The sequence below is a fragment of the Anas platyrhynchos genome, chromosome 15 (genome assembly GCF_047663525.1).
Source record: "Anas platyrhynchos isolate ZD024472 breed Pekin duck chromosome 15, IASCAAS_PekinDuck_T2T, whole genome shotgun sequence".
In the NCBI taxonomy this organism is placed as follows: domain Eukaryota; kingdom Metazoa; phylum Chordata; class Aves; order Anseriformes; family Anatidae; genus Anas; species Anas platyrhynchos.
Window position 1 is genome coordinate 15,059,114 of NC_092601.1, and position 27,155 is coordinate 15,086,268.

At 39.7% G+C, this 27,155-nt stretch overlaps 1 protein-coding gene across 5 annotated transcripts in view; it reads right to left on the reverse strand.

Annotated features, from left to right (window-relative positions):
• The window catches only part of MAD1L1 (mitotic arrest deficient 1 like 1), a 347,495-nt gene that overhangs the window by 267,103 nt on the left and 53,237 nt on the right, over positions 1-27,155 (reverse strand). Inside the window, exon 1 of one of the 5 annotated variants that reach the window (XM_072023907.1) lies at positions 2,575-2,639. The exons of the other annotated variants lie outside the window; for them this stretch is intronic. Coding sequence (XP_071880008.1) covers positions 2,575-2,624 — 50 coding nt within the window. The 5' untranslated portion in view covers positions 2,625-2,639. Of the gene's footprint in view, positions 1-2,574; positions 2,640-27,155 lie in introns of those variants that run through there. 5 annotated transcript variants of the gene reach the window in all.

Here is a 27,155-nt window from a genome sequence, read left to right on the forward strand (position 1 = left end):
CCATGGGCAGCAGCACAAGCAAGTTGGCTGATAAAGCAGATTCAGCTGCTAAAGCAAATGGAATTCACATTCGCATTTAGTTAGTGGAAATCTACTAGATACCCGAGGGTGATGAACATTAAACAGTGTGAAATTTTATTGCATTTTTCTGCTCCCCTCCTGGGATTTTTATGATGATAACCATTCTTTGCATATAAACAGTGTCAGCTCCAAAAGCTTCATTTTAATCGAAGATGTTCCATGAAATTTTAACATGTGCAAAGCCTTTGAGTGTCAAGGTTTCTTCGTGAAGAATGACATATTTAAAAGAGTTAGTGAATTAAACCCACATTCATATCGTGAATGGCGAGGTGACTTAGAGATTAAAACCCAGCAGGTTCTGATGTAGGGTGAATTTGTTCCGTCGATAATTTGCAATTTATTTGAATACTCCTGGTGTACAGAAACTTGCTTAACTGTCTTGTCATGCAGAAGATGGATTTCCTCAACACCCATCTACATTATTATTAACATTTATATACAACTGCCTTTTGCAATGAATGCAGGAGGATTCCATTTCTACGGACTGCCTCTGTTCCTCCAAAACACTAGTCACAACAGTCTCACTGGGTCAAACCAAATTTCATCCGGCCCAGCACTCCGTCTTCATTGGCAGCCAAGTAGATAGATGGCTTTGGAAAAGTACTGTGCGCTTAGTCACATGGTCTGAACTTTTGGGTAGACCTGTGCGGTGTCAAGAGTTGGACTTGATGATCCTTAAGGGTCCCTTCCAACTCAGGATATTCTATGATTCTATGATTCTAAGTACATGAGCAGCACAGAGACAGCAAAACTTCTGCAGAACGTTCTCCCAGTCACTAGCAACTTACAGCTCAGACACGTTCTGAATCAAATGTGGTTGATACCTTTGCAAATAGCCCCAGATATATTTTTCTTCCTGTAATGATTTTACTCTTTGAACTTCTGCAGCATCCTACAGCATGTTATCCCAAAGCTCAATCACCGTTCATCGTGATTGTGTTTAAGACAGCAAATTCCATTTGTTTCTCTCTAGTTACCATATGTCAGCCAGATAGATAACATTAGAGAGACTAGTAAATTATCCTGAATACAAGAAGACGGTAACAAGAGCGCATGCAAAGGAAGTTGAGGCAATAAAGACACATGTCTACATTGTAAAGGGTCAGACAATGCTTCACTAAACAGATACTCTGTCTAGCTGCAGGAACTACTGCATAGAAATGAACAAAAATCCCCTACAAATTAAATTGTTTCAACATTGTTTTCACTGGTAGTACACAGATAACAAATCTCAAAAGAAAATCCCAAACCAGATTACAACTAGATTTTTTATAGCCTGAAGTATCAGATAAATTTTATAAGACAGAGGGCAGAGTAGCTGCACAGAACACCTTTCATTTAAAAGACAGGATAATAAATGAATATAAAAGACGATGGAAAGAACAAGGAAAATAAATACAGACTTTTTGTCCTTACTTGGTTTACAGCTTAAAAGGCAGATGGGGGTGCTGCAGCTATAACACATCCAAAAACTAACCAGGACTTGTATTTAAAGCAAGGAAGAAAAAAGACAAAAAGTGAAGAATCTCAGAAAAGAGAAGCTCAAAGACTTCAGGGCAAATGAAGAGGTAATAATAAAAGGAGTTGAGCCAGCAGTGAAATATACACAAAAAAATAAATCAACAATTGCTACTGAAATTAGAGTGCTGGATTAGAAGCAATGCTGCCGTCAGGAAGCTACAGAAGTCCCTCTGGATAATGGGATCTCCCGAGGCAGAGAGGGATGTGCTCTCAGGGCAACCAGAGAAGGGAGGATGAAGCATACCTGGTGCTTTCCCCTTCTTTAAAAGCACTGCTCAAAGTAAAAGCACACTGAAGGAAGCGGTACATATTTTTTTCTGCAATGCTACAGAGAAGGGAGGAGCTAGAAACAACCACAGAGAGTGATGTTGCACTGGCAGTGCACTAGCACACCTTAGCACCTGCTTTTCCACGTGCTCTGTTCCTTATGTTGAATTCCCAGCACAACGACACCGAATTTGCAGGACACACAAGAGAAGTTTAGGAAGCCTTCACCCCAAAAGTGAACCCACTCACTCTCATTTACTCATGGAAGAATCCAAATAACCCACATAGGCAGACTACTTCCCCACTTGGATCCCTTTATTCAGAAGGGGTTTTCCACTGCTTTCCACCTCTGAATTTACAAAAGAAAAAACAAAGATTTCTGTCTACTCCAAGTAAACTCAGAACAAAAACTGGAATGATGATAAGCACCAATAAGCAGATGAAACCAGAAAGTTTCCATATCAGAACAGGCAGTTTCCTCTACCACTTTTTTTTTTTTTAAAAAAACATTTCAGCTATTGATTTTCCTCCTCTTCCTTTAGGGAACATTCACAGATGTGCAAAGCCACCTCTAACAGCAACATTAGCTGAAGCAAAAAATGAAATTTACACTTGACTGCCTTCTTCAACAATGTGCAATCACCATTTAATAGGAAAATGGAGCAGAGTGCAAACAGGAAAAGGAAAGGCCTGATTAAAACCCACCAGTCCTGGAGCTGACGATTTCCCCTGCCACAGAAACACGGCAAACACATCCTGCGGAGTACCCCAAGCTGGCAGGTCGCTCTGTCCCCGCTGCTGACACCAGGCACGTGCTGAGCTCAGAGGAACAAGACGCTGAGGTGCCCCTCGGCCTCTCCACCGATAAACACAGGCAGAACCGAGGCAGAAGCACCACGGGAAGGGATTTTTTGCTGATAGGCAGAGCACTATCAGATGCATCACCTTGTTTTCCTTTTTGCTCACAAATCAAAGCAAACGTTTGAGCTATGTGGTCATGAATCTTGTTGGCTAGCTAACAACAGCCAAATCCATTAAGAAAATGGATGTCCAGGCAGTGGGGCTCAGCCCAAAGTCTGAGGAGATAGCTCCACAGCCTGCCCTAAAGCAGCTCCCACACCCCACCACAGGGCTCTGTGAAGGCCCCGCCAGCACACAGCACGGGCTGGGCCGCACACCCTATCGGCCTCCAGTCAAAATCCCACCACGGTGGGATTCATTTCTGTGACCAAGCAAGCAAATAAAGAGACAATCCCTTGTTTTAACTGTGCTCCAAAGCCTGGTTCACGTGTCCCAGGAGCCAGCTGTGAGAGGCCTCCCCTGCCACCACAGCTCAGCGGCCTGCGGGATGGCGGCCGAAGGCAGGGGCTGGGTTCTCTGCGAGTATCTGGCTTACCACACCGCCAGAAGGCTCACCTGCACACTCAGACCATACTTGACAGCTTGATTTTTTTGTTGTTGTTTCATTTTTTAACATGTTACAGCTCTGTTATTAACAGACTCTCATTTACACATGCCAGAGGATGAGAAAAATCACCTAATTACCTGCCTTCCCTGTCAGTGAAGAACAGGGGGCTACCAATTTGCTTTCCACTCCCATCCCTTTGTTTTATACACGAGAGATTTACCATTCACTGTCATATGTGAGCTGGAAGAATCATTTTCTAATTATCAGGATTTCCCACACCAACTTTGAATTGATGAGTTTCTTTTTTCCTCTTAAATTAAGAAAATATTCCTTTCAAACAATGTTTTGTTTTCAGTGGGCCCTGAGAAAGGCCTGAATTTCTGTTTAGCTTTTAATCGATATTCACCATACATTATTAATAACGAAACCAAAAGAACATGGATAAAGCAAACAAGTAAACAGATCCATTTTGGTAACTTACCGACAATATAAATAAAAGCTTTTTATTTTTTTCTAGCTAGGTACAATCTTCACCTCTTTGTTTTGTCAAGTATAGCTGTATTCGTAATATGAGGGAATTAGAAAAAAAAAAAAAAAAAAAAAAAAAAAAACTTTGTTTGTTAGCTCACTGTCTCAAAAATCTTAGGTTACATATTTACAATCAGGTTGGTGCTATGATGCTACGCAGCCAGAAGACAGCAAGCTCAATACCACTGAGGGACGATCGTCTCTACCAACTATCTACTGCTCCAGCCAGAGGCTTGGGGAAGTTAGCACCAAATATTCCACAGTGGGATGAGTCAAATGACCCACTGAAGCTGGGGAGCAGTTCCACAGCATCTGATTTTTGTAACCCTGCACTTTCACATGGCTGGGCAGCTCTGCTCCTTCCTTCCAACTCTACCAAAAGCTGAAGGCAGATAGCCCATCCATCCCGTGAATTGAACAAATGGGTGTACATTTCATGGGTAAAACCTGCTGTAATTATATGTTTTAGCAAAGTCAATATATACAATGGGCTCCTTAAGCTGCTGTCAGGATGGTCAATTATTAGTAAAAGGAATCTGCCTCCAAAACTGGTTTCTAAACAGCATCTCCATGACAGTGAGGAATTCACCATGCCCAAGCCAGAAAGATGCTAGGAGAGTATGGGCACTGCTAATTTCAGTTTCACTCCTGTTTGCCCTTGTAAACTGAAAATACTGACGACATCTGGCTCATGCACGTCGTAAAGCTGCAGTATTAGCTGCAGCCTTATCTGGCGAAACTCAAATTGCAGATCCCTTCTAGATCCCTAGGCTGATACAATGCAAGACGAAGTAACCACTACAAATAATCTTTAGAGCAAAAGCTTCCCAGAGAAGTATCACAGAGAACGCAGTACACTGCTAACATCTAGAAAACTAAAAGATAAAGACATGAATTTATCTAAACCAGTTGCCTGGGGCAAAACATCTACACAGATAAGTAACGATCAGAGTTGCACTGCTCGACTGTGTGATATGCAGTAGCTGTTATTAAAGTCACTGAAGTTTGATTATAAGAAAGCAGTATTGAAACAAACAGGGATCACTTCCCCGTTTTAAGTGACTGTGGGAGAAATGGCACAAAGGATAACAAAGTGAGGCTCAACAGCACAGGGCCTTAAGCACAGCTCTTCAGTGACAGATTGTAGCTGTCTGTAAATTGTAGGTCCAACATGCAACAGAAATGAAACAAATCCTGGAAAGATTCAGCATGCTAATACTCCTCACCTACAAAAAAAAATCTACAATGAAGCACTCTGGAAAAAAAAAAAAAGGAAAGGCAAAATACAAAAGTAAGAAGAGATGCAACAAGTCCAGGGTAAATAAACAAGATGTGAGCATGCAAATAAATAGAGGCACAAAGTAAAGGCACAGTCCTAACTAGGCAATGTTATTTTAAGGGACAGGACAACTGAAACAGCCAAACTGGAATTCAGAAACATATCAGCCAGAATTTCTCTGTTGAAACAGCTTTATATTAAAAAAAAAAAAAAAATGTCAAGAAGGCGGCTCCAGTTATATATTTTATAATCAAGCAATTCTGTTAAACCAACAGTCTTGGTAAATGACTTTACATTTCTGGGTAAATTCTCAACGTAAAAACGATGTTGCTTTATGCTTATGCATTTCATTCCAATGCTCCCAATGCATTTAATACAAGAGATGTGAATTCCCAATCTCAGAAGCCGGGTGAATCCAAATCTGGCTGGTTATGTACACCCTTCAAGTCAAAGTACAATCAGCAAAAACACACAGCAAACAAGCAGCATGTTTTTTGGTTTTATGAACATCCCGGCTTCAGAAGCATTACAAGAAATTAGCATTCCTGAACTGGGATCCCTCCCTCATCCCACTCACGGGCACAGGCAGGAGCCACACACTGCAACGCTTTGGTGCTTTGCTACCCAAACAGAAAAAGATTTAACCTAATCTGTAAGAAATAAGTCAAAACGCCATCATCCTGCAAGTGAAAAGATTAATCCTGCTTTGAATTAGATCCATGGCAATGATAGAGTGGGCCAGCAAATTTTGCATTAGTGCATAGAGCATTGAGTAACAGATATAATTTCTCTCCTCTATAACATATTCCACTTGGATTCTCGCACCTACACTATCACCATGGCACCCAACTATGTTCCGTTACAGCAGCAGCATTACAACTTTGACATATGACACATAGCTCATGTGTTTCTTCCCTTCTTCCCATTCACAAAGTATGCAGCTTTAATTCATTACCCATGTTTTAAACTTTTCCCAAACAGAACTGGTAGCATTATTTTAATTATGGAGGGTAATACTGAAGTTACACTGAGCTGAAAAAGTAGGAGATATATGGTGGTTTTAAAGAATTTGTTTCAGTTTTTGAACAGCCTAAAGAAAACAGTACCTCTTCAAACAGTGATCCTAAGAAAGCTCTGCTCTACATAAAGAGCTGAGATAGCATTACAAGAAGTCTTTCAGATATCCCAGGCTCCGATAATTAGTGAACGTAACCATTGAGACTGTAAGTTTCCCTGGGAAGTCGCTGCAAAGCCTTAATAGCAGATTTATCGCTGTGCCACAGACCATGCAGCTGAGCCTGAAACATTTTGTAATCCCAGAGCAGAATCACACTTCAGTAAATTGCTGCATACTCTACCCCAGTCAAGAAAAGACAGAGGTACACGTGCACGAGGACAGGCTGCCAGCCAGCTGGCAGAACACAAACCGAGAGTTTGGGCTAAACCAAACAGGCCAGGAAAACTGCTGTAGGCACAGATCAGCCCTGCCATTCACAGGAGGCTGTACCATAGCTCCTGACTTTTCCAAATATTTTAGTGCACAAGACAGCATTATCTCCAGCAAGATTAATAACTCATTTTAATACTAGCTGTTAACCCAAGAGTAGCTTCGAGGCAAACATGAAGACAGACAGAAGGCAATGGTGGTGCCATAAGCTAACAGAAGTAGAAGAAAAAGCGGCTTAATGAAGGCAATCCATTCTCTAAGAGGTTGAATCCGAGATTCAGTAGTGAATGACCTTACTTTGGTTAATTGAGGCAGATACTTTTCTGTATATGGCTTTTCTGATGTGTAGAGATCAGCTAATCACAAGGTGTCACGGGGGTAATAGTTATTGTTTAGCGTTTCCAAAATTCTATTAAAAACCTACAAATACTCTCAAAAGACAAGAATTATACTTGTTTAAACCGGACTCCCTGCCACAAAGAGAATCAAGACTTTAATACACCTTATAATATAAGACAAATAAAAAATAGCCCTAAGGTCTTCCACCTACGAGCAATACAAGAACAAATTAAACCGTACAGAAAGAATAGAAAGGAAATTTCTCCTTTCTTTTCTCATATGTCTGTGAATTTTCGCTTTATAAAACTACTGTGGGTGACTGACAACATGGTAAATCCTCAGTCGGGCAGACAAAAAATTTCTACTTCTTTGACAGAAAAAATAAATCTGACAGCGAGTTGGATATGTTACCAGGAATCTGAAAAGACCAGGCCAACATGTTTTCCGAATGAGCATCAGCACTCAGCAAGGACCTCAGCTAGGATCTGTGTGCATTTGAAGTTCTCTGACTTGAATTCTCTCCAATTCAGACCCTGGCTAAAAAGCCAGCTGTCCTCCACGTACCTGTAGCATATGAGCCAGAGCTCTTGATCTGACACCAGAAGCCATTTACTGAAAACACAGGAATTAATTACAGGCACTGATATGACATTTTATGATAGTAAAATCTGGCATGATCTTGAAGAAATGGTGAGATTGTGCTCCTAAAGCCCTCTTGATCTGTACTCGGATCCAACCAATGCTGAATCTTTCGCTTTAAGGTATTACACCCTACAGAACATAAGGGTACGAGTAGATAAACTACTACTTTTCTAGGAAAAGGTATGGAAATTTTTGTTTTGACTATGTGAACTTTGTTGCTTTTGTTTTTAATGCAACTGATTAAAAGCAGCCTATCTTCCATCTCTAAATACAGTTTAATTTCTTCACTCATAGGAGCAGCTTACCAACTAATCCACGTTTACATCATGAATTCCACATCCTCATCTTGATCTCACCAGCCTGAGAGGTGTTTAAGGAAGTAATATTTATGGAGTGGGGAACTCGCATGGCATGAACAGGCAAGAGATCTCCGTCATGACAAAAATCAAAGACCTACAAAGTTTTCCTTTGATCTGACATTAACATAGACAATAAAACCAAAACTCCACCAAACCAAGGCCCAGTCTACGGTTTATTTAACCACATCGCCAAATCAAACATGCCTGGAGATTTTTTTTTGTTGTTTTTATACTATGGCTGGAAATTTTAATAGAAATGTTATTGTACATTTGACAACAGAACAAACTTGAGGGATTATATCAAATCAATTCCACTGGGATTTGTGTCCGCTCTAATCCCCTATTCAGTCTCAATCTCATTAACATACCAGGCTTAATTGGCATTTCATCCCTGCATTGTGTCTCCAAAATGAACAAGGTGTAATTATGTTAAAAAGAGCACTTCAACGGTTTTAGTTTAATTCATGTCATTCATCCGCGTCAGAATGAACGCAGATGTTCTATTGCGGGATACAGCAAGAGATGAGCAGCTTTGAAACCACACTTTTTAGTTGAAAACTTTATGTTAAAAAAGTTATTTAAGTGAAACGTAAAACACAGTATTTTCTTCCTTTGTTTCAGTTGCTATACAACATTAACTTTCAAAAGCTGGTTCTGCTTAATTTGATTTTTCATTTTCAAATGAACAGCTGTGTTTAAGTCTAAAAGCCCTTTGTTTAAGCATACAGAGCCCCAGAAAAGGTTTGAACAAAGCATCTTTCTGTAAACACTTGATTACCAGGAAAGGCCTGGCTTTCAAAGTAATCTAGGGGTGGTTTTGCTCTAGGTTCTCTTTTAAAGGAAAAAAAAAAAAAAAAGTTGCATCACTTCTCAGATGTCAAGCAACAAAAGCAACAAATGTTTTACTAATTGCATGGGCTTCTTGCATTCAAGGTAAATAAGGGAAGGCAGAAGAGGGTTTTCCAAATGGCCACTTTCAAACAATTCCCCCTCCCCTTTCCCCAGTTACAGGCACAAACCCGTGCTAATGACAAGCACGACTAATAAGCATGGCATTTTAATTGTCAGCAAATCAACCATTCTTAAATTTTGTTGTCAGATGTGTCCTCTCTAACATGGCTAGTTCCTGGACAAACGGGAATTCATGCTACTTTAATTAATATTTGGGTTCAACAAAGCTACACAGAACAAGGTTATGAGCTAAGAGTCACTTAATAAGGATTATTTAACTAGGTATTATTGTTTATTAAGAAAAAGGCTCGTCAAGGAGGCTGAAGTATCTGTCCAAACTTTCAGTTTTAATGTTAATTTTGGCAGTGCTTTATTTCCCATTTAATGGTTCTTGTGAGGAAATAAATGCACAGGTGCAATTCTCTGTATTAAGAGAAGTGACTGTTGATGAAAATGTTTTAGTAATTTGAATATCTCTCCTAAGCCATACCCTATATTTTCCCAACTAGAAAAGATTTTTAAAAAATCTATTGTATAAATTCTGTAACTCCCTAATTACACAGCATTGGACAAATATGGGAGAATTTAGAGTAGCAGGTAAATACATAATTAGGGAATTAAACTGTATTATTCAGAATGCATAACAATGATAACTGACTCAAGGTGCATCCAGTCATAGAAGCAAGCGAGGTACCTCTATAATATCCAAATGCACCCTGAGTAGTTCATTCACAAACTGATTGAAAAGATCATGTAAAAGGTGTAAAAGGTTCTGGTCAAAGCCAGCATGACAAAAAAACTTTTAATGAAAGCACAGACAAAGCATTCATTAAAATAATGTTGGTTCTTTTTAATATAGTAATAACCAGTTAAGGATTCTTTATCAAAGTATGACACAGATTATGAAATCACATTGCAATTCCTGCTGGCTTGTACCTATACAGAACACTGTGCTTTTTTTAAATCATCTTCAGAAAAGAAAATTGCTTAATGTTACCGCAGTACTTTATATGTAAATATATTCTAAACTATTCTAATAAACAAGTAACGTAGCTATAAGCACCTAACAATACAAACTCCATGTTTCTTGTTTTTTCATCACTATTATTTAAAGTCAGACAATCATTGCATGCATCTTTTTCCTTCCCTGTAATACCTGCTTGCTAACTTCATCTACACGTGATAGACGGTAGATGCCTCAAGAATAATTCTCTTGTGAAAATAAGCAGCTAGTGACAGGAGAACTGAGAATTCACAAATTCACCCTCAACTCTTTAGTCATGATTTAATCTCCAGTGTCAAATACAGGTACTCACATTCTGCTATCCAAAACACTCTTTAGGAAAGGAACAGATAGAGAGAAAGAAACGTGGTTTTCCAGACTAATGAGGAATCAGCAGCATAATTAAGTCCAATTCTTCCTTTTTTTTTTTTTTTTTTTTTTTTTAACCTAATTAACCAAGATGGAGAAATCCATAGGAAACTAAGGCTTTTCCACTGCTCATGAAACTACTTGTTTGGTCTTACAGATATGAGCTGCTACAGGTCCATTTGATATTTGACATACTTAAACCTAAAAAGGACTTTAAGGGTCACTGGGAAATCTCAGAAATGTTTAGAGACATTTAAGCATATGCTCATTTATCCTATCCAGTTTAAAACCAAACACACCAGTGTCCCAGTTCTTTGAACTGAGAACCACACTACTTCGAGACAGCATCACACTGCACTTGTCCTCTGTCCCCTACTGAAGATGAAGACAGGAAAACCATACAAGCAGCAGAAGCTGATCAAGGAGAAACTCATTGCAGGTTTCTCTTCAAATAAGTCAGATTTAATGCAAAACAAAATGTATTCATTGATTGCCAATAATAAAAGACTATTTATTTCATGCTACTATAACTTGGGAGCTAGAACATATCTCTAGCAGTACCATTATGCTTAATATTCAAAACTTATAAACAACATATGACCCCCTGGGCTTGGAAACAAGTCAAAAATCTTATCTGTGTTTTCACTTCAATATTGCATTTATGACCATACACTGCAGTTAGAATATAAACAATTTTAAATCCACCTGCCCTTGAAAAAACCATTTGCCTTAATTAAGTATTTTCATACCGAAGTTCTCCAGGTTATCCAAGAACATTTGTTTTCCTTTCATACATACAAAACAAAGCCAGCACACAGTATTAAATAAACCCGTAACTATAAAACAGACAAAATAAATGTCTGGGAAAAAAATCACTAAAATATTATTATTGCAAACCTCAAACATCAGAAAAAGACCTTAACTTGCATCACTGTCTTCAGAGATCTGAATTCATGCCTGATTTGAATGAAACACTATAAAACTCAAGTTATCCTCAATCCCAGTTGCATACTTTCTCATCCTCTACTGACTGTGCTTTTGGCAGGCTCTAGCACTTGTCCTGCTAAACCCACATCTCAAGTCTTTTCAGCAAAATCCCATTATACGTCAGTGAAGGGCTATTTTAACCAGGACACTGGGCTGCACATTCCTTGTCTCTGGATACCACACCTCCCGGCAGGTGTTATTTTGAGTTCCCTGATCAACATTAGCAACAGCGCTTGTATTTTGCACAGTCTCTTGGCAAGCACAAGCCTCTGCACCCTTTACAAAGAACCTGAAGGTAATAAACGTCTGTCATGTCTGCTCAGGAGATGGGAACTGTCTTCATCTAGTCACACAGCGGACAGATGTCCAAGCTGCTGCAGAACACACGCCTGGTGGCACAGCCAAAAGGCAGCCGGGACTCAGCAGCATCTCCCATATCACTACACAAAGCCCACACACACACCCTGCAGACAAGAGAATACGGTTCCAGCAGGTGACAGTACACTGCAGGGAGTGGACTACTGAAATTATTTGCATGGCTTGCAATTCATTCCTGCCCCTGCCTGAAAGTTCATCCTGAAGCAAAAAGGATTCACTAAGCTGTTCCTAAGTGCTGCATCTGGGTCACAAGAGGCAAGAGAGCCATCCATTTTAATAAAAAGTAGACTTCCATGAAAATCAAAAGCCATGCATTTCAGTTGCTGAAGAATTAATGAACTTACAATCAATAATATTTAGATAGAGATTACACAGGTCATACCATCAAAGAAGAAGCACAGAGAATTCATAACGGAAGGTACATAAGAGAAGTCATGCAAATATGGACTTCAAATAAGAATTTTAAGCTTGCTCCTTAAACGTCTAACTCTTAAAAGGCAACTTCTCTGGAATGTGTGGTAAAGCAAATATAAGTGCATGAAAAGTGTTTAATACACAGTTAGGGAGGTTACAAGTCAAGCCTCCTTCCTGTAAAATCAAGCATGCTAAAATGATGCAACAAATCAATGAAGCTAGGTAGGGAGGTAAGGAACAGTACAAGAAAGCTCACTTAATACAAAGAAAATGGAAGTGCAGAGGACTGGCAACATTAGCAAGTGCAGTCAAAGAAAAAAAAGATAAACACAACCAACAGCTATCTTCAGAAAACACTGGAAGCATACAACATACAAATACAGGATAAAAGCAACAGTTTTGTATGTAATGAGAATTGTACCAGGGATGAGAAAAATGGTTCTTTCTATAGGTACAGAGGATTTTACATGTATATGAGGAAGATAAACTAGAATACCACCTATGTGAGCAATCCATTTTCCAGCAACAACAGGAGGTGGAGCTGCGTATTGAATAGGTAGAAAAGATTAGGGAAAAGTCAGGTGTACTGAAAGCAAACAGAGAACCACATTTAGATAATTTTCAACCACTGCAATTAAAAGTAATACCACTGTAAGTCCCTTACACAGAACAGAAGCTGTAATAAGCATTTCCTAGGAGCTCCAAAACGCTGAAGACATTTGACTTTCAGCTCAGTTCCAGGTACAGAATCACAGAATGAGAAGACAAAAAAGAGGAAGACATTAAATCATAAAGCAAAATATTTAGCATCGGTTATTTTTAGCTGGATCAGCAGAAGACGACATTGAGGTAAATCATAAGTAGCAGAACTGTGAGAAAACTCTACGACTAAACAGAATTTATGTTAATACTGCCTAGGATAAAAATTCAGGCATCTGGCAGAGGCTAGCCCTTAAGTCAGATCTTGGCTACAGTATTGTGTATATAACTTCTAAATATTTTAACTGAAGCTTTCATTACAGGCAACCAAATTAAATCAACACAGAAGAACTACTCCAGAAGAAAAGTATCTTTAGTAGCTCAGGGATATATCGAATGTTAAATATTATAGTGACACAGCCATATTGGACTTTCCCTTTGATACAGATCAGAGGATGAAACATGGAATTCAAAAACCTCAAGAAATCAATTAAAAGGATATGACATAATACCTCCAAATTTGAAGTCTTGTCTAGAATCCACGAGGCTCCTTCCTGTTCCTTCATTTCCATGGTACTGTCATGACCAAGCCACAAGTTGCTGAGCAGCACCTGCCTGTGGTTAACCACACAGCGTGCTCTACAAACCCCTTAATTATAAAAAATAAGAATATTCTCCCAGAAAATGGCAAGTACAGGTGTGCAAAGACTTAATGTAGAAAAAGACATTAGGACTGCAACCTGTGTGATAATCACTCTGGGTGCTTGGTCAGGCTTGCCTGCTGGTGTCTTGATCGGTTCCTGCCAAGAAGAGCAGCAGCCTGATGATTTATAAAGCTGTGCTAGTGAAAATAAATAAATAAATAAACAAAACAAAAATAAAACATGTGTACTATGTCAAAAAATAAGAAAAATAAAAATCAAGGACTCTTTTCTAGAAATGCCAGGGAGAATTTCATATATTTTTCTTTAAATTTTAATGAAACATCAAAATGTTTTAGTTTCTTTTTCCCCCCTGTATGGAAATCACATTACATTGTTGGGAAGCATGCTTTCATGGTAGTTCTATTATTAAACCATCATGAAAAATGTATCAAAGATGGTTCAACAAAACTATTGTTTATTTTCTCAAAAGTGAAAATATAAAACCAACCCTTCAGCACAAAACAACGCAAAACCGCAATCTAACAGAGCATTAAGAAAATTGATCCAAATTGTCAACTTTTTTTCTGCTCGTGCAATATTTCCAACCTTCGACTCGCACGTTCTCACAGCATCAAAACCCGCACAAGCAGCCCCGCTGCCACAGCCACCCCTGGCCTTGCTGCTGGCCACTTTCCAGGCATCTCCAGAAGTACAGGAGGTGCAACCGGAGCTCAGTGTGAATTCATCCTCCGCATTCCCCATCTCTATTTTAAGTAGTCCTTTGGGAGACATTAAAACTGCCCAGACAAATCACACATCGGCCATGCCTCGCATGTCAGAGCTTGGGCTGAGCGAGGCCTTCTGACAGGATTGAGGCCTCCTGACTCCCACGGAGCGGCCATTTCAGGCCGCCGCAGCTTCGTGTGCCAGCATCAAAAACACATCGGGAGGAAACCACAAGGTCCTGAGAAGAGGCTGAAAGCAAGACACAACAAGAACAATTCCTCCAGCTCTCTGCCTGTGTCTGAAGGAGTGCTCTGGGAGAAGTGACAGGCAGGCTGAGGCTGCTATCAGCAGCAGCCTGCTCCCAGAGATGCATTAGATGCAAGCAGACCAGTCAAGTAGTGTGTTGCGTAGCACATGTAGGTTATTTTTATGCTCATGAGAAGCGTCAGATCCCCAGCACACACCTCACCACTGAATAAAGCATGCTGTGGAGTGGATGTGGGACATCACCGTGTCAGTAGGTCCATGGCACAGGAACAGGACCCCAGCAAGTCTTTGAGAGCCCTCCCTAGGCTCCACAGAGCTGCAGTTACACAGCTCTTTCTTTTCCACAGACACCTCCCACACTCTCCTACATACGGTTTATTAATAAGCCAAGGAAATTTATTTACAGAATAAACTGACCACACAATCGTTCCTGGATCTCCAAACAGCCTCTGAATAACTAGGTCTTTTATACATTTCATATTATAAATACCACATCTTAAAAATTAATGAGGAGCCCTTGACAATCGTAATGTGTTAGATAAAATGGTTTCAAAGAACACACCATCAAGTTGTAGCTTCCTTAATGCTATTAGGAGAACATTTCTCCCTCCATTTAGTTTTCTCCTTTTATCCGTTAGTATTTCTGCCTCCTTCCCTTTGCCTGTGACAAAATACCAGACTGGATTTCTCAGCACAACACAAAGCCATTCCTCAGCTTGGCTGTTCTCCTTTGCCATGAGCAACCTATAATCAAGGAGAAATAATAATCATAATACAAACAGCTGGATTCATATTCCCCTCCACAGATTGCATACCCATACATCTTCTGTGCAAGGAGGTGAACTCTAAATTTCTTGTGGTTAAATGGTGTTTGTGTAAAGAAAGACTGCTTCACGCTGGGATGATAGCTTCACTTTCCTAGGGTTGTATTTTGTGGTAACTCTTCCCTTACCACGCCACCTATTTTCCTCCATCTGGGGATGGAAAAGCACAATAGCAAGATAAATGGGAAACAAATGCTTTCAGGCTCTTGGATTTAAGGGTTAAAAACAACACCTATTCTTGTGAGATTGGGAAGTGCTGGCTTCCTACAACCACCCTTTCAGTTTATTAGAAATCCTCACTGTCTGTTAATAACTTTGTCATTAACTTTGCTTACCGAAATACTCATCAATCCTGTCTTGTAGTCTCAGTTTGTGAATGACGTTTGCTTTTTAATTTTATAAATTCTATAAGCAGCAGCTCCTCACACTATTTTTCCCAATAATGAGCAGTGACTTAGAAACAAAAAGCGTACCGATCGGCAGCGGCTTGCAGTCATCAGCGCTCATTTCCTCAGCGAGGCAGAGCATGGTGAGTCAGGCCACACTGCTAAATCCCTCCACAAATCCTTAAAAAAAAGTCTGCAGCCACAGGGAGTTTAGATAAACTCTGTGAATGATTTATTCTTGTTCTGAAAGCAAGTTGTTTCTTCATTTTAAAACGAGAAATGGTACACACAAAGCCTCGGTTCACAACCCAACTCATACACCAAACAAATTCATTTCATATATCGTCCCAGTTCTGATATTTTCCCTTCCTTCCTACTCCTTATCCCAATTAGCCTTTTCAGTTGTCAGCTTCATGGGTGGCAAACAGAAAACTCCGAATACTAATGCATTATCCAAACCAGTCAAAGCAGCTGGCTGTCTGAAAAAGCAAGGGAACATTAGTGGTCTTTGCAGCTCTGAAAAAGACAACAAGACCTACATGTCCCTAAGCTCTTCAGATAAACTTGAGCTGGTAACTCACTGACAAGGAATTAAGGAATTCAAAGCACAATGAAATACTTGAGAAAAGCAGGTAAACAAGTGCACAAACGGTTCTCAGGAGCAAACCGCACTACTTTAACTTCATTCATTTTTTACACCTCAAACAATTAAAATACACAACAATCAAAGAAATTCATGACTTTCCCAGTCTACTTACAAGCACTGAAATATTCATGCTGCATAAGGGAATATGGAGGAAGAGATCTGTATACGTAGAAAAAAAGGATCTCAACTCCCAATCATTAGAGCCTTTCCTTACCAAGCTATTAGACACAGTCCTGAAATGTTTAATTAACACTGAATTCCTGTAGAACTTAGGCCTCTAAGTTACTTTGATACTTAAAATTTTTCCTTATGTTCACAATCTGCTCTAACGCAACTCACACGTTACTCCAGGCTATGGCTAAATCATTTACATGTATTTTTTTTCTAGTGAGCAACCTTTATTGGCAATAAAGCCTTTAAGTATAGAGGTTGGAACTTGGGCTAAGAAGGTTGTTCACAGGCTCGCCTACAGGAAAAGCAATTGCCATTCCTACAGCCCTGTAACCTCAGGTGTTATTCTGACCATCCCTATAGCTCCACGAGGAAATTTCATGTGCAACAGCAGCAGATTATCACCATGTTTCTGTATGTGTATATTTTATTGCACATGAGTTCAGTAGGCACGAATGTCAAGAATTGGTACTGATGGCAAGAGCCAGGATCATTTGCTTTCATCACACAGCTCCGACAAGGCTTTGTAACACTAACCTGTGCTACACTTGGGCAGTAACTGTACCAAAAAATTCAATACAGCCACCAGAATCCCCTCAGGATAGTGCTGGGAGCCTGTTCAACAAGTGCCAAGGATTTTATTTGTTGGGTTTGAGTGGTTTTTGGTTTGGTTGGTTTTGTTGGGGGCAGGGGGACAGTGATGGGATTAACAGAAAATGAAGTTCTTTTCACAGCTTTCAGGACTTGTTTTCTTCTAACATACCTCCCAACCACCCATTCAAAGCTAGCCCACCACAAACACTTCTCAGCGCATTTCCTCATCAAATTAGTCACCCAAGAGTTATCCCCACAGTTTATTAAATTCCCTCTGCTCTGCAGCCAACTGCAACGCAGCTGTGCAGTCAGAATGATAAATACCCCAGAAAAGCGTGGAAGAATCCAAGATACACTGCTTAATTTTGTTTGCTCCCTAGCCCGAAGCCACTTTCTCCTCTGACAAGATATTTGATATTGGCTCAGAAGCCGTGTGTGTTCCTCCAGGCCATTGTGGGACTCTCAGCCATGCGCGGCACTGACAGGAGGGCTGCAGAGCTGGAGCCAGGGCTGTAAACAAACCCCATCCTGTTTATGACAGCACAGAAGAGCCATTTCCCTCCTGCTTGGCACTTCCCGACATGTCACTTGGCATCTCCTCGTTGCTTTGGGAGGAAAGCTCATTAGCAAATTCATTTACTGCTAAGAAATTCTCCTCTTGGAGAACTTTATCGCAAGTGGGATGCACCGGGTCAGGAGCGCAGCACATCCAAGGGGGTCAGGATGCTAATGGAAATTGTCAATTTTCCAGGCGAAAGAAATGAAATGTTTCCAAATCGCTGTGTTTTCCATGAAAATAAACATGTGAGAGGCTGCAGCTATTCACTGGCCTCCACCACAGCCTTTGTGGCAGATGCTGTGTGCTTCAAAGCACAACAGGCTATTTCTAACTAAAGGACCTTTCTACGATGCATTTTGGTCTTATGACTATTCAATCCTATCTTTCCCTACTGAAATATAGATAGCATAACACGAACTCAGCGCCTCCAGAACAGACTATTGTTAGAATGTCCTTCTACCAACCCCAGCAGGAGCCTTAGAGAGAGGAAAAAAAATAAAAGCACACCTCTTCCTGTTTTCCTAACTATTTTATCCGTAACACACAAAGCTGGATTAAGTTTGGTAGATACAAAGTTAGAATTTTATTTAACAAGCTACTTTATTTTTTCTATCAACTAGTGCCAGCACAAAGGACGCAGACAATCACGAACACGATCATACACACCTAGGTTACACTGCACCTGCGGGTAGGAGAAAGGAGAAGCAGCCCACAGTCCCATCAATCACAGCAGCCCGCTCTGCACCCGTCTAAAGGTGACTTGAAAATGGAAAATAATGCTGGGTGAGTGCTTTAAATAAGAGAAACATTTACAAGTGACAGAAGCAGTTTTTAAGACTAGCAAGGAGTGAAATTATGGCGTGACATGAGAGAAACGGAGGGCACGAAGCCATTGCTGCCATGGCTGGAATAGTTTGGGATGTCACCCTGCCAGAGGCGGGACAGCAAGGCATCAGCAAGAAGTAATGTAACAAGCCTTTACAGCAAGACCTTGAAGCACTCATCTGATGACAATGTTTTAAAATAATCAGGTAACTGTAGAGCGTCCACAACAAAATCATCACTCGGTTTAAATTTCAGCTGTGGTGCTAATCATGGCACTCTGGCACAAAGACGACACACAAGGAAGGGTTCTTTGTTTTGGTATTCAGTACTTCAGCCTTATAATCGTGCACCAGATTAATGTTTCATGGTTTAGTGAAGAACTTCATTTTTAAATGTAGGTTTAATAGGAGTTGGTGGTGATATGTAAATCAGGTACCAGAAGAGTTACCATTAGGTAACTTCGTTATAAGTCTTCTTTACATCTTCAAAGACCTTTAGAAATCTTTCACAAGGTGACCAAAAAAGTACACAGCGCTGTTGTGGTCTGTTTGTTTGTTGGATTTTGTTTGTTTTCGTTTTTTTCTCCAAGCCTTCCAGGTCATTTTCAAGCAAAAACCCTGCTTTGGAAAACCTAAGAGCAGAGCTTATATATAATAAGCACTTATACAAATTAGATCCAATGAATTTCCATATGAGGCATCCTAAATTTCCACAAAGACAAGAAGAGATAATCCCAAATGCCACCAACAACACTGAAGGGAGAGGGTGAATCTGGGACTTTGCCAGGGGTAACTTGATAAAAATAGCTCAATCTGTAGCAGATGTGTGTACAGAGACATCAAAAAAAAAAAAAAAACGAATGAGAACAAACAGCAGCCTGCACAGAAGATGCTAGCACAAAAAATGGTACAGATCAGGCTGGGAACACCTGTGAAAGGACTGTTCCTAATCTAAAATCAGGAGTACAAAATGGACAGACGGACTACAGGGAGACCTGGCACAGCCTTAGTACCCGCTTAATCTCCAAAACAATTAAGATTAGCATCTCCATCACAGGGACATTGATGAGCCTGCCATAATACAAACATCTTAAATACAGCCGCGAATGCAGAGAACATTGTTTCTAAAGTTAGGCTGGGTGAGGTGAAGTCTGATAAGGAGCAATTAAGTGTATTACAAACTGGGTTCAGCCGGCTGCGGGGAATCGATAGCTCCCTCTGGTTCTGTGTCCCTGCAAGGAACGAGTCAATCAAGTGAGCGCCTCGCTCTGCTCCCACACAGGAAGCAAATCTGTTCACAGGCCTGGAATAAACAAATAAACCAAACTCGGCATTAGACAACACCCCAAGTTTTTCCTCAATGCACCACGTTAACAGCAGAGGCAATGGTAGCTGTTGCACTGCATTAAAAGAAAAAAAATCTGAGGGCGAGTATGATGATTTTGTGCAGCAAAAATGTTAGCAATGTAAACAAACAAGAAAATGTCTGATATAAGCAACCATGAAAGGCATGAGGGTCACAGCAGCAACATTGTTGTGCATCTTACCCCTGAAATGTTTGATTAAAAATACTTTGTCACTGTAGAGAAGTTAATTTGCGCCTACCTATCCCGAGTCCAGGACAACTAATGAATTGGAAAACAGATCCAACGTATTTTGAACATAGTTGCAATCTGTATCTTCAGATGAAAACATATTTTAAACTGTTAAAAGATAGAGAACACATCTGCATCCAGCTCTGCCACCTTCATTTCTGCACTGTATTGATCCAATCTACACTGGATTTGATCTGCTAAACACCAACTTTTGATGCAGCTAAACTACTGCAAACAGCTAGAGAATACAGAAAGCCCCTAAGTACACACCTCCTGTATCATTATTTACCCAAAAATAGGAATAGAGCCTTAATTTTGTACAAGGCTTTGATATTTGGCAAGGAACGGTGCAAACTTCGGAAGGAGAAGAAAGGACAAATTCCAAATTTGTCATAAACCACCTCTAGAATCACTTGGCAAGGAATCAGTTCCGGACTACTTCAATCCTGAGACAGAGATTAAATAGGAATAAAAATAACCTGAATTAACTACACAGGATTATTGAAATCCAACAATCTCTTGGAAGTTGAGCCTCAGTCTCAGAAGAGATGCAACAAAATCAGCGCGGTATCAGCATCAGATAAAGTCTATTACAAAGCAAAAAGCTCAAAATAAAAATCTCCAGAGATGAACAATGATCTTAATTTAGCCATTGTTTCAATCATTATCTTTCACCTTCTCAACCTAAAGGAAAACAGACGCCAATACAAAAAAGTCAATGTTTATTGAACGCTTTATTAAGAACTGTATCATTCAGTGATGCAAAATGAAAACGGAATCAGTATTGCTTGGTCAAAGCTCTATATCCAGCTTATTTAACCCAATTTAAACTGTCTCAGCTTTCCCATGTATAAAATAACTTTCACCAGAAAAGGGATTTCAACACTTAAAACGGTAGAACAACTTAAGACCATTTAGACGTACTGTACAGTCTACTCAGCTAGGCTTATCATGCCTTCCTCCTGTTTTCCCCTACCACCTGTTTCTACACCTCCTTGTTACATCTTGAATTAAATTACACTGCAAACTAATTAAGATAAGAACCACTCTGTGTTTTCGTTAAGCAACTGGAACAATAAGATCCCTCTCATCTCTGATGGACTCAAGGTAGTAAAGACAAACAGTAAGATGGCTACCCCAGAGGTGGAGTATAACACCTTCAGATAAATACCACAGTGTTAAAGACAAGCTGGAGAGGAGAGGTGGTGTACAACCACACAGTACCTAGGGCCTCTGCTCATGTGGTGAGACCAAATATTCTTTCAAAGTGAAGGGTGGTTGTTACTGCAGGTAAGAGTCTTTCAAGGCATATGACGTATGTACACATCATTTCAGTAAGCTCTCGTGCAGAAATCCTGAAACTCTTCATTTCCATCGTCGTTCATTGGTCTTCAGTGTACAAGTGCCATCCTGAGGAACCAGCAGCTTTTAGGAGGAAGGCTCAAGTACTCAACTACTTTGGTTAAACAGCTTGAGTAAACCAAACTCATTCCCACTCCCACTTTCCTCCCATGGAAACAAATTAGATGTGAATATTTAGATAAGGGCAAAGAAAATCCAACTCACTAATGAGAGCACTGTTTGAATGTCAGTCTTACAGCCCCGCACGCCTACTGCAGTGACTGAACAGTGTAACATTTTCACATCTAAAAAAAATTGTTTCATAAGTCAGCTTTCCAAAAAAGCCCATTTCTGTGGAAAACCTCTCTTGCTAGATCTAAGCAAGACAGGCCTGCACACATGGACCCAGGCATCTTCTTGTAAATGGAGGAAACATCATCTGTAGACAGCGTTTTACTTACTGCTTCCCAAAGATTCTGTGTTTGCCCCAGGCACCACTGCAAGACATACGAGTTACTGTTTTGGGGGATTGATCTAATTTTATTGTTTGCTGCATTTCATAAACTGCTACTCTGCGTAGAAGTGATTAATAGATATAATTCTATATAACCTCCTCCAGAAATTTTCCAACAGAATAACCAGAATAAACACAATGGCATTTTCATGGTTTCCCATATTAGGGTATTTTCCCCTCTGTAAAGCAGTAGATGTGAGCTTCAAAAATAGCATTTTAATCTCTATTGTAACACGTAGGTAAGCACAAATTTTGAGTTACTACAGTTCTGTAACTCTTTTTTTATACAACAAAATTAGATTTGACATCTAACAAAGCCATATATGTAAGACTATACAGCCATTTATCATAAGATTTGGCAGTATTCAACACTTATTTTTAAGGAAGGAGACTGATTTTAAAAGTCAACAGTTAAAACTGCAGTTTATTTTTGGTTGCTGGCACTTAGCTCAGCTCTAATTTCTTGTCTCTTCAGCTTCCCTTTCCACCACATGAAGCAGGTGGATCCCGACAGCAGAGGCCGTGCTGAGGCTGCTAGGGAAGGAACCAGAAACTGCTTGCCCTGGGGAAGGGAGACAAGCACAAGGGCTGCAAAACACGAGGTGAGGAAGCCAAAAGGGAATACTGACCAGAAACCATGATGAGGTACACTGAATCATAGAAAGGCAGTGCAAAAATTTACTTATTAAATTTATACCTAATCCATTTAAGCCTTATTATAGACATATCTGAAGGATCAAACATTTTTCCCTGCAACGCCTGAATTTTTCTCCCTCTCAATTCCATCCATGTAGCAGTCTTCTTGTTGTTTCTTATGCTCTTGCTTGCAATAGGCAGCATGTATCTTCATTTCCTACCGGGAACACCACCTAGATGTGGTGAAAGAAGCTGAGCAGACATTTTGGTAGTAAGCAGCTGAACTGTTAACTCTTATATTTTAAGATTAAAAGAGAACATAATTCAGTCCACAAACACAGAGTATATTTACCCACACATACACAATAGTCCTTCATCTGCAGTTTTCTACCACAAAGTTCTTTATAATTAGCACAACATCAGGACTGTTAATCCTCAGAAAAATCATTCAATACAAGTTCAGAAGACACAAAAAGGGAGATATTTTTGGTATGGAGAATTCCGAAGTTTTTAGGGGAAAAGAGGTTAAGAAAGTCAATTATGTCCTTAATTTGCTCAGTCACAAAATGCACGTCAGGAAAAAAACACTACTCTCTTTAAACAGCTGTCATTCAGCAAGTCACCCAAGTCACCTTACTGCTGCACTTCTCTGCCCAAGAGAAATTATTCTGTGCACACACACAACATCAGATACTACTGCTGTCCACAGAACAACCTAGCTAGTAAAGCCCTATTTCCTTTGGATTTTTGTTGTACATCTGCTAACTCTCCCTGTATGGTAATAAATCAAATGCCCTCCCACGTCACCCTTATCAGCCCGACATTGCCCGTGCTTCCTCTCCTCTCACCTCCCCACACTCCCTTCATATCCTCTACTGCTTAAGAACATGTGGGCTAGAGAAAGCACATACTCTTCTCCTTGCCACTCTCAAACTAAATTGAGCGAGCCAGCTGTCTTTGCATTTTGCCTAAGTGAAAGCAAGATATTTCTTTCCTCTTTTTTGGTTTGCACAAAATGTTGTGGCTTTAAAAGACCTCCACAGCTCTCACATTTGACCAAGCCAGCCAAGAGGTTGAGAAAGGAGGGCTGCAGACCAATGAGCAACACACACTTCATTCCCATATGGAACTAGACCAAAAATTATTTTTTCCTCTATTTTCAAATAAGCTGGTCTGCCAGCCTAGAAAAAGTCTGGTATGATGCAGTCAATGCAAAACCTTCAAGACCTCTGTATCTGTTTGCCAGCATGGGATTAAAACTGGAGACCACTGGAGGAAAAAAATCAAAATAGTCAAAGTTTCAAATCTTTGTCACCTACAAACCCTGAGTCAGCCAAAGTCTGAGGTTTAATAAAATTTTGGAAAAATATTCTAACCTCAGCCAGACATTTTAAAAGCCCATGGAGACTGCCCATCAGAATTAATATTCACCATTCTCCAGCCTTCTTATGGAAGACACTAAATGAAGAATAATCCAGGTAAATTTGCAAAAGGATGGAAAAAGCTTTTCACAATTAAATGTTCCATTCAAAGTCCATTCTGATTAACAAAACTAATTGCCAGGTTGCCCAAAAGCAGAATGCCACTTTCAGCATTTGTCTGGATAGCTTAAAAATGAATATAGACCAAGAAATGAAAAATATTTAAAGAGGGAAAAGTCTTTGAACAACAGACATGATTTCAAAATCTTGAACAAATACAGCTAACGAACTAAGGAATGTGATCTCATAACGAACACAAAGTCTGATTTGCGATACCAGGTAGTTTAAGCATCCAGGCCCTGTAACCATAATAGTTTGTACTAGGGATTTTCTGGATGTGCTGACCATGTCGGATCAAAGGATTCATGTAGGATTTAGTATTTATTTGGTAAGAATTTTACATGGACCTGTAGGTTGAGTTTATATTACCCTCAGTGTAGTGTCATGATTTTAGGAGTCTCATCAAATAAAATGCTCAAAATATTCTTGCTGAGAACCATAAAACTGTGAGCCATTATTAACCACAAGCAGAAAATAAGTTTACATCACGCCACACCTTACTGCTACTACGAAAAGTCAATGCTCAAGCTTCTGCAAAAGCGCTGTTTCTCTAAGTCCCTCTTATTGGCACCTCCTCAAGCTACCCAGCAACACAACAGCGCTGTGCATCCCATCCGTGTTCCACCCCAATGAGGTGAAATCAACCTACAGAGAAAGGTACAAAAGGTACATGAAATCTGAGTCTTGGTGCCGTAAGGAACAAGCACTGTTAAGATTGCTTCCTGCTGAAACCGTGATTAAATTATCGCTGTCCTTTTCCAGCCAACATTTGAAAAGGTGTTTGTCCTTGCTGAATACCAGACTAACTGAAGCGGTTAAAATTCCATTTTAACAGTGCAGTATGTATTCTTGATCATGTATGTATTATGACCACAACTTAAGAATTAAGGATAATAATGAAAAAAGTTCACTCAATTAGTTTGTACATGTAACAAGAAAAAAAAACGCTTTTGAGATTACCACACCACATAACAACTACAAAGAAAATACAATGTGAAACCATGTAATTAGCGTTACATGTATTCAAAATTTATTTAGAAAAGGATTGTATAATGTAACAGCAATAATTCATGTCTGGACAAAGAGTTAGTGAGCAAAACAAAAGGAAAAAACAAAATACTGGTATTTCGGTATTTGAAGACAGAAGGAATTTTGACAGTAAGTTAGGATTTCACAGTGGCGTTCCTAACTACTGCAACATATCAAAACACATCAGATAAACAACAAGATATCAACCTTCCTTCAGAAAACATGAAAGATAATTTACGAACCAACAGGAGAAAAGCAACCACGCAATGTTTTAGAGTTGGGATATTTAGTTTGCCATCTTGTGGCTAACTACTGAAGCTTTAATGTGCAGTTATCCCAACCACAGAGAGCTCTATAAAAACCTCATTAGCAAATGAACAATATATTCCCCGATTTCTTCATTTACATTTGTTTATCATTTTTATTTCTCAATTATTAATAGAATCAGATACATTAATTACTACAAAAGCAATTCAAACAGATGTGAGGATTGGTGTCCAAAGGGACTTCTGTGCTTTTATTTGAAACATTTAATATCTGGAACAATCCTCTTTCCTTTTTTTTTCTTTAAGCTACTTCCACATGCTGTTTTTCTAGGAGCAGTAAATACTTTCCAAAGACAAAAGGCAACCACAAAAGGTAAGTAACTGCCAAAAAAGACATTAGTCCAACTTGCCAAGACCTCATTTCAAATTCAGTGGCAGAGGGATCCTCACCAAGACAGACACACACCTGGGTAACTTCATTCATCACCGATGGATTTCTTATCTACATCCCAACCAGGCAGAAACTCGTATCTCATATGTTTAGCTCCAGAGGTTTTGACCCAAAGAACAAATGAGACCCAAAGCAGGAAAAGAAAGGTTCCTTCATTTCCCTTCTGAGATCACAAATGCTCAGTAGAAAGTGTTACCTCCAGGGAACCCACCACTAGTAGTCAGTAGCATGGCTTAATATTTTGGCCTGCCATGCACTGAACACTTATTCATTGTCCTACTTACGCCTAGGTCCAGTACAAAGCCCGAAGAGCTTTATGAGCCCAGACTCGGACAAGTCAACAGGCCCCTTTCAGTTTTCTCCCCCATACTTACAGCACACATCCATGCATAATCTAACCTGGACTAAGCACTCACATTCATTTCTATCTTCCCAACATTTAACTAAACTACTCATTTTTTAATTGTCAACCTGTCTAAATAACTTTGCCAGCAGCACTAGTAATCTCTTCCGTAATTATAAGAGATACTAAGAGCCTCCTTTCATCTTCCACTGAACATATATTTAGCTGGTTTCCAAACACCTGCTGTAATTTATTATCCAGGGCTGCTTCTCGCCCAGGGCAGTATCTTTTCTATAATTCAGCAACATGCTAAGTGAGGCACCAACAAAGCACTGTACGGCAGCGGTACACCACTTTCTCTTTTTTTTTCTCCAGACTTTCAAATCGTTTCTCAATACCAAAGAGAGTATTTCTTTACTTTTTTCAAGCTACTGCTACGTACCAGAATGATTTTTTGAACCAATGAGCACCAGAACATCTAAAATGTTTTTCTTCATCTGAGTATACAGGCAGAATGGTTTTCCAATGGGCTCCTTACTCACTAAACTGTTTTAAAGTTCTCTACTATGCACTCCATTTATTAAGTAGCTTAAATGATCTACGTCCTTCTGGGTCTTGCTGAGCTGTTATTACTCAGTCAAAATCTGTTCTGCCTTTTATTTCCAATCTCCTTCAAGCTTAAATTTCACTTGAAACACTCATTTCCACTTTTTAGGTGGCCAAATCAATGGAACATATGGACCTAGTACAATTATTAAAAATGGAAGGCTCTCTCCTTTAATAACATGATCAACTAATCAAGCAGAAACTCAAAGCCAACGCTATGAAACACCAACAGCACTACAAAACTCAGCAAACTCAATGTTTCAGCAATTTGACAGGTCTCAGAAAAATCCAATGACTAGCATCACAGAATATGTCACACAAAACAAGAAAACGTATTTCCATCAAAAATGGTTTCTGGCTCTGGGCCACCGTCTGTCTCTCGTGGGCACATCGAGTGATTTGGCTAGCTCTTAACTCTCTTGTGTGCTCACCCTTAATGTTGTATTTCTTATCTTACAATCCCTATTGACATAAAATCTCTTTCTACTTTGTACCCCGTCTGTCTTCTGCTTCTGCCCTA